This window comes from Amblyomma americanum, chromosome 1 (genome assembly GCF_052857255.1).
Source record: "Amblyomma americanum isolate KBUSLIRL-KWMA chromosome 1, ASM5285725v1, whole genome shotgun sequence".
Taxonomy (NCBI): Eukaryota; Metazoa; Arthropoda; class Arachnida; order Ixodida; family Ixodidae; genus Amblyomma; species Amblyomma americanum.
The window spans coordinates 517,544,187-517,557,873 of record NC_135497.1 but is presented as its reverse complement, the minus strand read 5'-3'; the positions used below and the strand labels follow the sequence as shown (position 1 = coordinate 517,557,873).

The 13,687-nt window shown below is 44.4% G+C and overlaps 1 protein-coding gene across 1 annotated transcript; it reads right to left on the bottom strand.

Moving 5' to 3' along the window:
* Positions 1-1,642: 1,642 nt before the first annotated feature.
* Positions 1,643-8,316, bottom strand: LOC144107040 (BEN domain-containing protein 5-like). The gene is made up of 4 exons (XM_077640027.1): positions 8,229-8,316; positions 7,672-7,725; positions 6,440-6,495; positions 1,643-1,983 (listed from the first exon to the last, which is right to left on the bottom strand). The coding sequence occupies exons 1-4, from the start codon at positions 8,302-8,304 to the stop codon at positions 1,753-1,755; spliced, it is 417 nt and encodes a 138-aa protein (XP_077496153.1). The 5' UTR covers positions 8,305-8,316; the 3' UTR covers positions 1,643-1,752.
* Between the last annotated feature and the right edge of the window lie 5,371 nt (positions 8,317-13,687).

Sequence of the window (13,687 nt, the reverse complement as noted above, 5' to 3'; positions counted from 1 at the left end):
TTTTCCCGCAAAAGCATATTAATTTGTGGTCGGAGATGCCACGCTCTACGTGAACAGTGCCATTACTGAACGACTCGCTCACAAACAACAGGTCCAAGATCGCTGATCCCCGTGTACAGTCATTCACAATCTGTTCAAGATTGAGCGAGAACATCATATCTAAAATGAAATCATTAGACGAAGAGAGGCCATAGTTCAAGTCATTCCAGTTAACAGACGGCAAATTAAAGTCACCGCTAATAATTATACTCTTACCACGAAATTTCAGCAAATAATCGTATAACCTGCTCAAAAACAAATCATCCGAGTCCGGCGCACGATAAACTGCACAAAGAACAAACGTGTTCCCCCAAATAGAAACCTTCAAACACAAACTTTCATGGTCTTCTAACTGGTCGATTTCAAAGACATCGATACTGTTTTTTAGAATGATCGCTACTCCCCCACCACGGGAAGCCCTATCTCTTCTTTGCATTTTATATCCTGGTGGTATAATCTCATCATCTCTAATCATATCGTGCAACCAGGTTTCAATTAGCACGCAGATGTGCGGATCATACTGCAATAACATGTGTTCAAGTTCGTTCACCTTATTAACTATACTTCTAGCATTCAGAGGAATCATACGGAGCTGGTGTGACTTTCGTTGCTAGCTTTGGGAAAGCGCACTGCACAAATCAGGAACCAAACGGCGAGAGCCTGTCTTTTCATCCCACGTGTAAACTTTGCCATCAATTCGAAGCTTATCGTGTTTAAGTGACACCTTTTTCCCGGCTGCCTTATCTGCTCTAGCAATTTCCCACAGCTGCTTGCGTATGCGCTGCGTGTCAGCGGTGTAATCATTCTGCAAACTTATTCCAGTTCCTTTCAGCTTCCTGGCATTTCGCAAAACTTCTTGTTTCTCTGCATAGTTGTGAAAACTTAAAATAACCGGCCTTACCAACGAACCCTTTCCTAGTCTTTGAATTTTTGCAATAGAAGAACAGGTCACTCCCAATCTATGCTTGATAACATCGTTGACTATTGCATTACGCAATTCAAGTTCAGATTCATTTTCGAGCTCTGAAATGCCAAAAACCACAAGGTTAGATTTCCGATCACGGTCTTCAAATTTGGGAAATATTTCATGCTGGTTCCTCAGGATATCCTTAACATTAGCTGTGAAAGCGTTTAGTTGCTCCGTCCCCGCCCCATTTGATTTCAACTCATTGATGCTTACTTCAAGGTTAATCAGACGCCTACCAAAACCAGACACGATTTCTTCAGTGAGTTTAAGGCATGCTTTGATGTCTGCAATGTCTGCATCACAAGAGAAAATGAACAGGTTTATATTTCGCACTTAGACTGACCAGATATGTATGTGAAACAAAAGTGCAAAGCAGAGTACCTGTGATAAATTTGTTACACTCTAATAGGCTACAAAATTGAGCTTTAATATATAATGTTATGTACACCAGTGAGCAAATGAAAAGCGAACACAATATCATGTAAATTTTAACTAATAGAAAAAATTTTATAGACGAGGTGAAATAACAATTCCACGCATCAATTTATACCACAGAAGTAGGAATAAAGTGCACTATTATCTCACCAAGTTTGATTGAAATCTTATCGTTTCGCTGCTCAGATCTCAGCACTCCTGTTTGTCATTGACACTGATTGTACTTTTGTGCTGCATGTTTTATGTCTAGAATGTTCGTCATCCTACAGCTGCAGAACAAAAACAAAGATAATCATAACAGACTGCTGCATCTACTCACAGGACATTCCTACCAACTTCATAGGTGAAAGAGGCGGATGCACCATCGTCTTGCCCTTTGCAATATCTTTATTGCTCTGCTTCCCAAAGACGCTGCGTTTTGCAAGCACCTCTACACCCCACAAAGCAACAGCGAGGCGCTTGCAAAATGCAGCGTCTGTGGTCTGCATCATCAGTGCCACCCACACATCTGCATTCACGTGGACACCATTCCCGAGCTGCACCTGCAAATGGTTCAAATGACACCAAAAAATGAAAAGGGCAAAATAAACATTTGGTCAAACACTACTGGTACTTAGTTGTTTGATGTTATTTTAGAGAAGCCACAAGTACTGTTGAATGCCATACAATATTCAAAATTCCAGACTTAGATTGCTCGTATAGCTTCATTTAAAATACTCAACAATCCACATTACATTCACCTTGCCAATGCTCTTGAGGGAGCTGAAACGAGGCCAGAGGATTAAAATGCTTGAGTTATTCGCACTTTAATTTTTTTAAATCATAGTTTTATCTACCTTACCTCAATCTGTCATCACACTATCTATCAAAAGTGTTATTCCACATTTCGTCAGGAAGCATAAGTTTGAGCACTAGCTACACGCATATCATACTGGATTACAAAATCAATTCAAACCTTCATGCCCCCACATCAATACCACCACATTTTCAAATGTAATTCTTTCTGAAGTGTTCGCTACGCACCTTGCTCAATTACTGCTGCCCTCACCCGCAGGCAAAATCAAGGCAGCTAAGCAAGGCTCTTAAATTTATAAAAAGCATTACTACAACTGCTCTTCACGCTTCCATACATTCGCAGGCACCCTATACAGAACATACATCCCCTTGCCTCCACGCCCTCAACCTACACCAGAAGGGACAAATCATCCACATGTCCAACTCACCAGCTAGAAAGTGGTCACACTCCCATGCCTCAAATGCACCTATCTCATTTATATGCATACCCCACCCACAGCAGCCATTTTTCTTCACTTTTCCTATAGCCACCACTCACAAAGCATGCCCCTACATACTCCTCCCCCTCCCCCCTACCACTCACACCCTAGAAGCCGCCTAAAAGTAACAGAGGCCAACGAATACTCGCCGTACACCCAAACCCACACTCAAAGTCCCGCTTTACACTTCATACTACTAATAGATTGGTTCCAGATGCCACATTCACGCCACTGGCTTGCCTGTACTAATCTGCACCGAGTGCTGGGTTACCACAGAACTTACAGCCCACAAGGCAGTACAAACAAAAGTGACATACACAGCCTTGAACTATCAACCTTTAATCAAAGTAACACAAAGGAGAAACATCGCACACCAATTGTGCAGGTTCAAGGTTTATAGGGTTTTAACGTCCCAAAGCGATTTAGGCTATGAGAAACGCTTTAGTGGACAGCTACAGGAAATTTTGACCACCTTGGGATTTTCAATGCGCAATGACATTGCACAGTACACAAGCCTCTAGTATTTCCCCTGCATCAACATGCGACAGCCGCAACTGGGATCAAATCGAATTCTTTCAGGTCAGCAGCCGAGCATGATAAGCACTAAGCCACAACAACGACTCAATTGTGCATGTAACAAAGCATCTCATGAGCAAGGAAAGATGCTGTGCACACAACATTTACAAGCAAGCAAAACGGATAACAAGACTGCAACAAAAAGGGCTCATGATTGCAAGAAAAACCTGTAAAAAAACAACAGCTAAGTTCTTTTACCTGGACAACCAGTGATGGTTTGCTGAGAAGATTGAATGGCTTTTGAAATAAGGTATACACTTATAGAAGCTCATACTCATGTTGCTACCGATATTTAAAGAACACAGAGGTATATTTAAAACAAGGAAGATCTTTTAAAAGTTGCACAGTGCACTGCTAGATGCAAGGACTGGGAGTTCGAAAGGGACGATTAGTGCCCTTCATGTGCTTGGCTTATGGTTTATGGGGGTTTAGCGTCCCAAAGTGACTCAGGCTATGAGGGACCCCATTGCGAAGGGCTCCGGAAATTTCGACTACCTGGTGTTCTTTAACGTGCACTGACATCGCACAGTACATGGGCCTTCAAACCACCAGTTCAATACCATAACATACTGTGCGTGCAAGGTGAGCAATCAAAACAATGTTCCTTGTTTTAAGAATACTGTGCTGCGAAAGCATCGCGTGCAACATGGGCACTTCAAAGCGTATCATATCTAAAAGGCAAGTCAATATTGCTTTAGCAAAACTTTACCGGCTCTTCAGGCAAAGAATTTAGCTTTTTTTTACAGGTGCCTATTGGAATCATGAGGCCTTTTCGCAATCTTTATTGTTTTGCTAGCCTGCAACACTGTTGCTAGCCTGTTTTGCTGTTTTGATAGCCTGCACATGCATTGTCCTTTGCTGATCAGGTGCCTTGTGACATGCACAATTCACATGATTTGCTCCTCTGCATTACCTTCATTAAAGTTCAGTCATGAGTTCAGTGCTGTGTATGTCACTTCCTTCATCCTGTCTTGTGCCCTGTCAGATCTTCTTATGGATTCGTACCAACTAGCCCACCTTGCCATTCACCATTCTACCGCACCATGCAGGAATATGTTCAACTGATTTTCCGGACTCTGTAAGAACTTCAAAAATGTCCGAAAAATCAAATTTCACTGAAAAAATCACTGATTGCCAATATGCCGTAGAAAGCAGTCACTTGTTTTCTGCACATTCTCAACGTCCTCACGACCAAATTTTGCCTCGTGTCATGTGCACAGATGACGGGTGGTGACAGCATTCACAAGCTTGAGGTCTGTTCGATTCGCCAGCACTCCTTGCACCAGTTTTGTAAAATTCCGCGGCGGTGCCGCGAGCGTGCCACGCCAGTTCCAGCAGTTCAAGTGAAGCTTGGCACTGGCTGCTTCCGAAATGAATGGTCGAGTGCAGGCCTGGTCGTTCGCTAGCCTTAGTGACGTCGCCAAATTGCAGCCAGCAGCGTGGTTCCCGTATCAACGGCCGCCAACATCGCGAACCGCATGAAGAATTTTCTAACAGCACATTGAAGTGAAGTCTTGCCCTGAATCAGACTCGATGCAGCCTCGCAGCAGCAAAACGCACGGGTGTTGTTTTACTGAACACGACTGACGAGTGCGCGCGCCGACTTTCATGTTAAGCGATTGTTGCAACAACGTGCATCATGCTACATGCACGTGTTTACTTTTTAGTTAACATTACCGGCCTCGAGTACTAATTTAACTTTATTAGTACAAAGGAAAGATGCCAGTAACGGGTTCGTCAAGAGAAGCAAGGTGCCGCCATGGGCCGCCATCCCCACCTCCGTCGCCACCTTCTCGTGTGGCCAGTCACGTTCCATAAGAGTCGGCGGGCCCAATGTGAGGCACTGTTCACATCGACGAGTGGAATAATTTGAGTATCTCCGCCGTTTATCACAAAGCGCTAGCAGTCGTCTGCTTCCATGGGGGTTGCGGCTGCAGCATTTTGGCACCGACCTCTGAAGAGGTGCACAGTTTTCCTGAACTTTCATGAGCTAGACCTGCAGGTCTACACTTTATTGAAACAAATGGCGTCGTGCAGACAGTGCCATCTTGTTGCACCGCTGAAATGAATGGCGAAGTGCAGCACCGTGAGAACTAGTTCACGTAGTGCAGGCGAATAGAACTGACCTTTGGCCTGGCTGTGCTGCCTGTCGTGGGCATGTCGCTGACAAACACACAGGTAGAAACAGTCTAGACACGAAAGCAAACATGCCACTGCGCAAACTGCGTGGCACCCACACTACAAAGGCCTCGGACCAAGTACGAAAAGATGGTGAAATGATAAAAGCCAACAAACCGCCAAAGCAAGCGCACAATCGGATTTGGCCATCATAATTAGACCTAGTGATTAGAGCCAAAATCAGTACCATATCCAATAATATGCACTCTGCAGTGGTTTGCATATAATGACAGGAGTCTTGCCTGTCATTGAAACTAAGGTGTTTACAATTTTAGAAACAAAGGTCAGGTTTGCGGTGTTTTTCCGTGGTTGCACTGACCTCGCTTCGAAATGCACCATCGTTTTCTTCCGAACTCGCAGCCACCGTGAAGCTATACGCTTCCCATTAGCTTCCCTGCTACCTCTACCCGCATTCGGAACGAAAAGCTAGGCACACATGAGTTCCACAAACTATGAATACTGTTCAAGTTTGTGCGACGGGCGACGTTCAAAAGCACTATGAATTCAAACACATGCTGGCACAATGTGCTGACTCGTAGAATTTCAGTCTCAAAATTTATAAGACTCCCTTTAAGTTTTAATTTCATTTTATTTGATCAAGTTCTCAGTCTCTCCTGCAGTTCGAATTAATGAGGTTTTGCTGTACAAATTGTATGGCAGCTTGGGCATTGGCAGAGAGTACGAAAGGTCCGAAAATTGGGCAGTCAGTTGTGGTGCATCCGAAATTTCTGGTGCTCTTATATATTGGCTTTATGGTCCGTGTCCTGGTGCTACGAAACAGTGCAAATAATCAAGCATGTCTGAAAAATCATGGGTCCGGGCTTTTGGTAAACTGTACTACATGCACCAAAATTCGTGCTTAGCTGATCAACCCCTCTCCTGCTATATGCAACAAAAGTTCGGGGGCTGACCTATGTTTATTATACTTATACATGGGAGTATGTGGCAAACAGCAAATGTGCACACTAACCTGACCATCTTCACCCGGGGTACCGAAGCCGCTTCCCACTACAGGTACTCCAAGAGCTCAGGAAAAGAGTGGTTGATTCAATTAATGCTTTATACCAGGTATTTTACAGCAACCAAACAAGCAAGCAGCACAAGCCCCATACATGACTGTCATCAACAGTGCTCTCATAGCCGCTCCTCAGTATTATGCTTACTTGTGTTGATTTTATGATGCCAGCAATTTATAACTCTGAGCGCCAATTCTGAATGGTTCAAGACAAGATTTCTTGTTCCTTAACAAGATCCGTTCTTCATATGTACCCTGCCTTGGTACCTTTCCATGGAATTACACGGCTAAAACTGTTATTCACCTTCCTTTGTTAAAGCGATACACTAGCTTTCAAATAGGGTACATTGGAGTGCTCCTTTTTCCTGCCTCTTTTCAAAATCTAGGCAATATCTCACCATTGTCACTAGCCCACACCCTGCCTCACAGCTCAAAAATTCTACAGTGCACTAAGTGCACTATGTAAAGCCTCATTCAGGATCTTGTTATCACATTATTTTTGCATCTGTATGAAAAGATTTCATAACTCTCTCAATATTCCCACCTGCAAATTTCAGTTTTTTCTTGCTACTCCTAGCATGCATATGCCACAGCTTCCTCCCACCTGCCAAGTTCCTTGCAACATTTGTATTCAAAATACTCAACAGTACACAATACATTATTTCTGACGTAAAATTAGTTCCTGATTTAGCATCTTTTCAGACCTTTCTGACCACATCGTCATGGTTAATATTTGTCAGTGCCAAGCTTTTCACAACTTATGCAGTCAGACGCACTTAAAACTGCCATAGTTACATGGAATACCAATTTACTGAGAGGTGCACTGAAGGCTATTCTGAGCTTATCTCCTTACCTTGTGTAGCTACATGCTCCAAGCATTCTAAAGACACTTCAAATTACTCTCCTGTGCAGCCGATTTCCCTATTATAAAAAATCCAACAGTGAAACTTTACATGAGTGCCAATGAAGGCCGCAGGCCTACAAGGACAATTAGAGCAAGCTGGGCAAAAGCATCTCAAGTGGAAGGAGAAAGCCTGTTGCCCGCAGAGAGAGGCAGCATTAACAGCAAGACTACGGCCGCTAAATGCTACATGCAGGATTCAGCTACTGAAACCGAGAATTAATTCAGGCACTCAAGGTGGTCCGTACCTGGCGCATCATCCAATACAAATGAAATGAAAACGTACTTTTAGAAACACGAGCAGCAGGCTTTTTTGGTGCAGCTCTTCCTAGCTGTTGGGCTGAAAAACAAACAAACAAAAGTACACCCATGAGAACTTTAGAAGCAGCGACAGTCTGAAGTCTAGCTCATTATCTACCTTAGCAGAACCTGTAAAAAATTTCAGAGGGCCCTTAAGACTGCTCATATGCTGATGGCAAAAACATTAATGTGTAATCGTGAGCCGTTCAACTTTAACACATGTTGCGCACTGAGAAATGAAACAGGGGTGTTCCTTCCAACTGATTAGACAAACATAAATCCACAAACGTCGAGGTGATTTCCTGTACGACCTGTAAGTACACACACTCACTAAAGCTGCTAGAGTTTCTTGTGATGGGGCTTTTAAAATGTCCTCATTATTCTCAACCCCTGGTGAAATGCATCAAACATGGGGCCAATAACTTGGCTTGCAATGCATTTGTGGCCGTACACGATACAGCTTCTGTGGATAATTTGTTCAGAATCAGTTCATACAACATGCACACAAACATGTGTTGGCAAAACAATCGTCAAAGGGCTTACCATCTGCAGGGGTGCCTACAACCATCGCTGGGTTGACCATCAGATCTGAGGCCGCTGAAATTCCATAGCTTGCCATGGGTGTGGCTGTGACCACTGGGTGAAAAGGAATGATTGAGTAGCACTTATTGTAGCAAGATATCAAGGAAAGATCACCACTGATCCAAAAGTCGCCTAACACAAACAGCTGTTCCCACACATGTGCAAATAAATGATCCCCCCGCCTACGCACCCAACTACCGCATTTACACAATTGTAAGTCAACCTATTTTGTAGCGATAACCACATCACGGTAGCATTTAGAGCCTTCAGGGTGGCGGCAGCACGTGACCGTGGCGGCGCCTCCACGATCACCTGGCTGGTTACGTGATGCGGAGCAGCTGCTGGCGGCGCCGTGGCTGATGACGTGGTGTGAAGCAGCTGCTGCTGCCAGCGGCGCGACGCACCGGCGAAATCGAGCTGCAACAGCTGTGCGAATGTTCCGTGTCAAGGCAACACCACCTAGACTTTTTAAGGCGTCTCCACGTTTGCGTGACGTCACCGCACTGCGACGGCCCACTAGGTTCGGCTTCCGCGCTCGCACGCATTTCGCGCATTTCAAAGTGTTGATTATGTCTCCGAAAAGAAAATTACTTTTTTTTAAATCGTGTTTTGCTTGCCCACACCCTAACCGAATGTTTTTTTTTTGTTCTTGTTTCTTTGAAAGTATAAGCAGTTACATTTTAGCAGACTTTTACTGACTTTATATCAAAGCGCGCATGTGCGAAGATACGTTCGTAATGTTTTTTTATTGAAAATGAACAACGCAGAGGACTTTCACAAGTCATATTTTATTTTCAGTTGAGAAACACGATCAGTAGGAGTACGAGGTAAGGAAACTGTTACAGCACTGAATCATAAAGTGCAGTAAGTGAAGCCAACAACAGAAAAGGTGTTAACAGAAAGCAAACAAAAGAAAATATGCAGAATATATAATAATACAACGCAAAAACTGGTTTCGAAACAAAAAAAACTAACCAAAACAGTCACAAGAACACAGAGTAGTCAATTCTTCAATGTCTTCAATTTTCTCTCTTTTTCTTTTGCAGCCTTTTCAACTATAAGTTGATTATTTTTTCTTTTACAAATGTTATTTAGAAGCGTGTTTCCTGCTGCACTTAGGACATAGTGCATTACCAACTGTGAAGTGTGCCCATTCTCACACACATCAAAGTCAATGCCGTCGTTTAACACATCATGTGTGAATGCCAAGAGAGCCTCCTTTTGATTTGGTAGTGCATGAAACTGTGTCGCATGCTGTTCGCTTCTCAGTTTGTCAAAAACTATCTCAGCAGTAAGAACAGCATTTACTATGGCAGGCTGTGGAAACTTGAGACTACCACGAGTCATGGCCTTGACTAACTCCCCACCTTCTACTTCAATTTCATCTTCTAGCATTAAATTATCTTTGCAAGTCATGCATGACAGCTTTTTGAACGCAGCGTGGGCACAATAGCCAGCAACGTAAGTGGTTGCTGGGAGATTTGGCGCCTTCGCATAATCGTCGTCCGTTACCTCAATGTCAAACACATCAAGTACTGCATCGTTTACTGCCACCGCATCTGTTGCAGCCTCAAACTCTGGGAGCTCCAGAATGTTCTGCAGACGAAGCTTTCGCTCCGACTCATAGACTTGTCTTATGGAAATGTGGTATTGCGCACCGGAGAGTTGGCGGTATTTGCCAAACCTCTCTTCCAAGCAGTCTGAAACTTTCCTAAAAGTACATACTCGAAGTTCATTTCATCTAGGCAATACCTAGTCACCTTTACCAATGTGTCTGTCGTGAGTCGGAGCGCACTGTGAGTCTCTCTTGTAAGTATGCCTGTGTCAAATTTGAGAGACCGCCACAGATCTAGCCACTCCGCTATACTTAACAGAAACTGGATCTGTGGACTTGACGCTGATGTAATCGGTGACTGCAGCTCATCACGAAGTCGAGTACCTTTGTTGCATGGCTTTACATTTACAATGTTCCCCCACTTTGTTATTCTTTCAAGGAACTGCGCAGTACCAGACGCATGATCTAGCTCAAGTCTGGGAACACACGCTCGCAGAGCTGCTGCCGTAGACGGGCTGAAAATCCTTAGCGCAAGCTTGACATTCTGTCGCTCAATACTCGATGGGTTCAGAGATTTAGACGAAAGTGTTGGTGCTGATTTAATCAGCTGACCCTGTTCTTTCGAGTGAAGTTCTCGAAGTGTTTTAAATGAAGCTGTAAGTATAGGTGGCTTTATATTAGGTCCTGTGGAGCTAGGAAAGAACATGCATGTTCCAGCATTTCGCTGATTGATCCAGTTATTCCTGACGCATTTTATTAAGTGTACAGGAAAAATCAGAAAAAATAGAGGACGTTTACAGTCTGCAGGGTATGGATACACACTCTGAAGTTTCCAGGGGGCCCCAAAAAGTGACATTGTTTTCCGGTTGATTGAGTTATTGTCAGCTATGACTGCGATTATACGCAACCCAACATGCTCTAGCTGAGTAATGATGCTATGCAGAAGAGTGTGAAGCTGCTGTGCGTTGATGCGCTCTACTGGCAGTATGTGCACAACATTCTTCTGACGCGAAAGCAAGCTTTGCATCATAAAAACATGGGCTGTTTTTGCTGCATTAGGGCTATTTGTAGCCGCACCAACAATTACTTTTCCCTTATAATCAAAATACGGCTGCAGGTGAATTTCGTTCATCATGAGTACAACAATTTTTTCATGCTCCGTCATTGCTGCGACAAGCTTCTTTGCATACGATAGGAAAGAAGTGCCTTGCTGTTCAGCTGCCGGGCTTCCGCTGTAGGAGTTACATATACGACGTATTGTAGATTGATGGGGTAATCTAAGGTTTCCGAAACTGTGAAGGAACCTATAAGCATGCGAAGAAACTGTAAACAAAATGCTTGAGAATACCAGCAACACTGCAGAATACCGGGATGACCTGCTATGCTTGACAAGAAGAGAAACTTGCTCTTTCAAAAAACTAACTGCATTGGGTTGTTCAACATCTGCCAGTTCACAATTTAAGGCATCTTCAAGCAGGGAAAGTGCCAACTTAAGCAAACCATCAATTTTTTCTTCATGCTTAGAGAACAATTTTCCGTGAAACGACTCTACAGCATCCAGCAGACCTATCAAGCAACGGATATCATGTACAGTGTGAGGGATGGTATCTATGCCATCAATTGTAGTCAGCTGCACATTTCGGTAATGAACTTTCACCGTGAGGTTCTCTAAGACCGTGACTGACGACAAAACACGAGGGACGTCATCAACAGCAAGATTGAGAAAAAGGACGCAGGCAGGTCGAGAAATAACATTCCAAAAATCAGAAAGCTTGATTTGAGGAAGGCACTCCAGTAGAACTTGGAAAGTGTCAATCTTGTTCTTTGCTTCTTCCTCCTCGTGTGTCTGGAGTGACATGGCGATGGCATCTCGTAAAGAAGCTGCGTCAAGACGCATTCTCTTTTCAGTCGGTGCTTCTCGGGACGTAGTGGTGGGCGCAGAAAGGTACGCGGGACAGTTCGGGAATACACTGGGAATGGCGTCGGAGCTGAGACGAGCGATCTTCAATTTTGCCTCGACGACTTTGCCCGTTTTTGAGTCCACATACTTAGAAGTCCGAATGTCTGATTCTTTAAAGTGCCGCTCGCAGACCTGCAAAGCCCAGCGCAGATAAGGTTAGCATATTTAAGATGACTAATTCCATGGGTGCAATAGCAATTAGCGCAGTGAAATATTTCAAATTTAGAATATTTCCAGCTCGCCCACTAGGCCATGTTGTAGCGCATTATGTACACACAGCTACGTCGCGGAATAAATATCACGCTTTTTCGACTTACCACTGAGCGCTTTCCGGGTTCGAAATCAGCACGTGGAATGGCTTTCAACCATTGCCTCCTTCTGTCAGCATCAGCTGGGAAAGTGAAGACGCGCACAGTCTTTTCTCCATCGTAATTCCCGCGGCAGCCGGGAACACAACAGTTTCCTGGCATTTTAACAAATGGCTCAGGAACTGTCACACGCGCAGAGCACTTTCACAGACGTTTCCCAGGATTGCACTTCGAGTATTCACAGCCCGCAAGGAAGCTTCAGCAAATGACACAGAAAGAAAGAACGGCGGAGGAACAGCATGTAACTCACGACACGTGCAGCACATGTTCAAACACGACGGTAGTGATATTTACAGCAATCGCGATGTCTCCTTTCAAATGATTGCTTTCAACAATTTACTAGAAAAACTGCACAAAGTAAGCTTTTAAAAGACTGAACAGTTTCCAGAAGTGCGAACGAAGATTGTTACATTGAACCAGATATCTTTCATGTCTTTTAAAACGGTGAAATTCATTATCTTCAATTTGCTATACGCAAATACGCCTCGGAGTACTCCGCACTTCAACAATTTGAAACAGCGCGGGAGGAGAACGGCGGCAGCGGCCGCCAGGAGGTGCTGCCGCAGCGGTCGGCGGTGGCTGCTCCCGCGTCGTAGTGCTGTGACGTCACGCGTCGGAGGAGAAATCGTGGAGAGGCCTTAAAAGTCTAGGTGGTGTTAGTCAAGGGGGCCGAAGATGAAGAATGAACACTCGGCAAAACGGAGCGGCGAAAGACTGACTTTGCAATTCAACTGTGCAAGTTCCACTCAGCCAGCTGTAGCTATTGCGTCACTCAAGGTTTGACCAGAGCTAAACCACAGCCAATTTTTTTTATTTGAAAATCTAAAGTGGGGGGTCGGCTTAGAATCAAAACCAAAGCATGACACCATAAATAAAGGCGACAAAGGAGATAATAGGGATATTACAGCATGGTTTAATTTTTGCTGCGCTGCTCCATCGCATTCCTCTTGATGCTGGCCTAGAGCAGCTGCTATGTCAATGCGTAGAACTGGCACCCCGTCTTTGTGCACGGCAGTAGGTGGCGGCTGTTGATAAGCAGCAAACCAGGACACCCCTCTCCACATGTGGCTGCAGATAGCGGAGGCAGCCCAATGCGCTATCGCGTTCTACTATTAAAGGAAAAGCTCAAACATCCTCCAAGTTTTTATTTTTTTAAACTGTGCACTCAATGCTCAAGGGAGTGTTGGCAGTTGGAAGGGCCACTGTTGCAATAGTGGCGGCACCGCCACTCTGAACGACAGCGGTGCCGGGGAGCGTCGGTAGCTAACGGATGAGCCGACGCCGCTCACGTGTAGTTTCGCTTTGGTTCTCATGCATCTAATGACTGCCGCCCACGTTTCACAAGTTTATATTGCAGTATTTTATCGATCACTATTTGTGCTCTGAGTCTGATAAGCGTCCAGTGCTCGTTCACGGCTGCATTCAAGATGACTGTCATTCTTTACGCCTAAGAAACGAATAAATACGCGCGAGGCCGCGCGTTCCACATCTCGGAACGGGCGATACAGGTGTGGCGGAAGCATCGAGGCAAAATTTT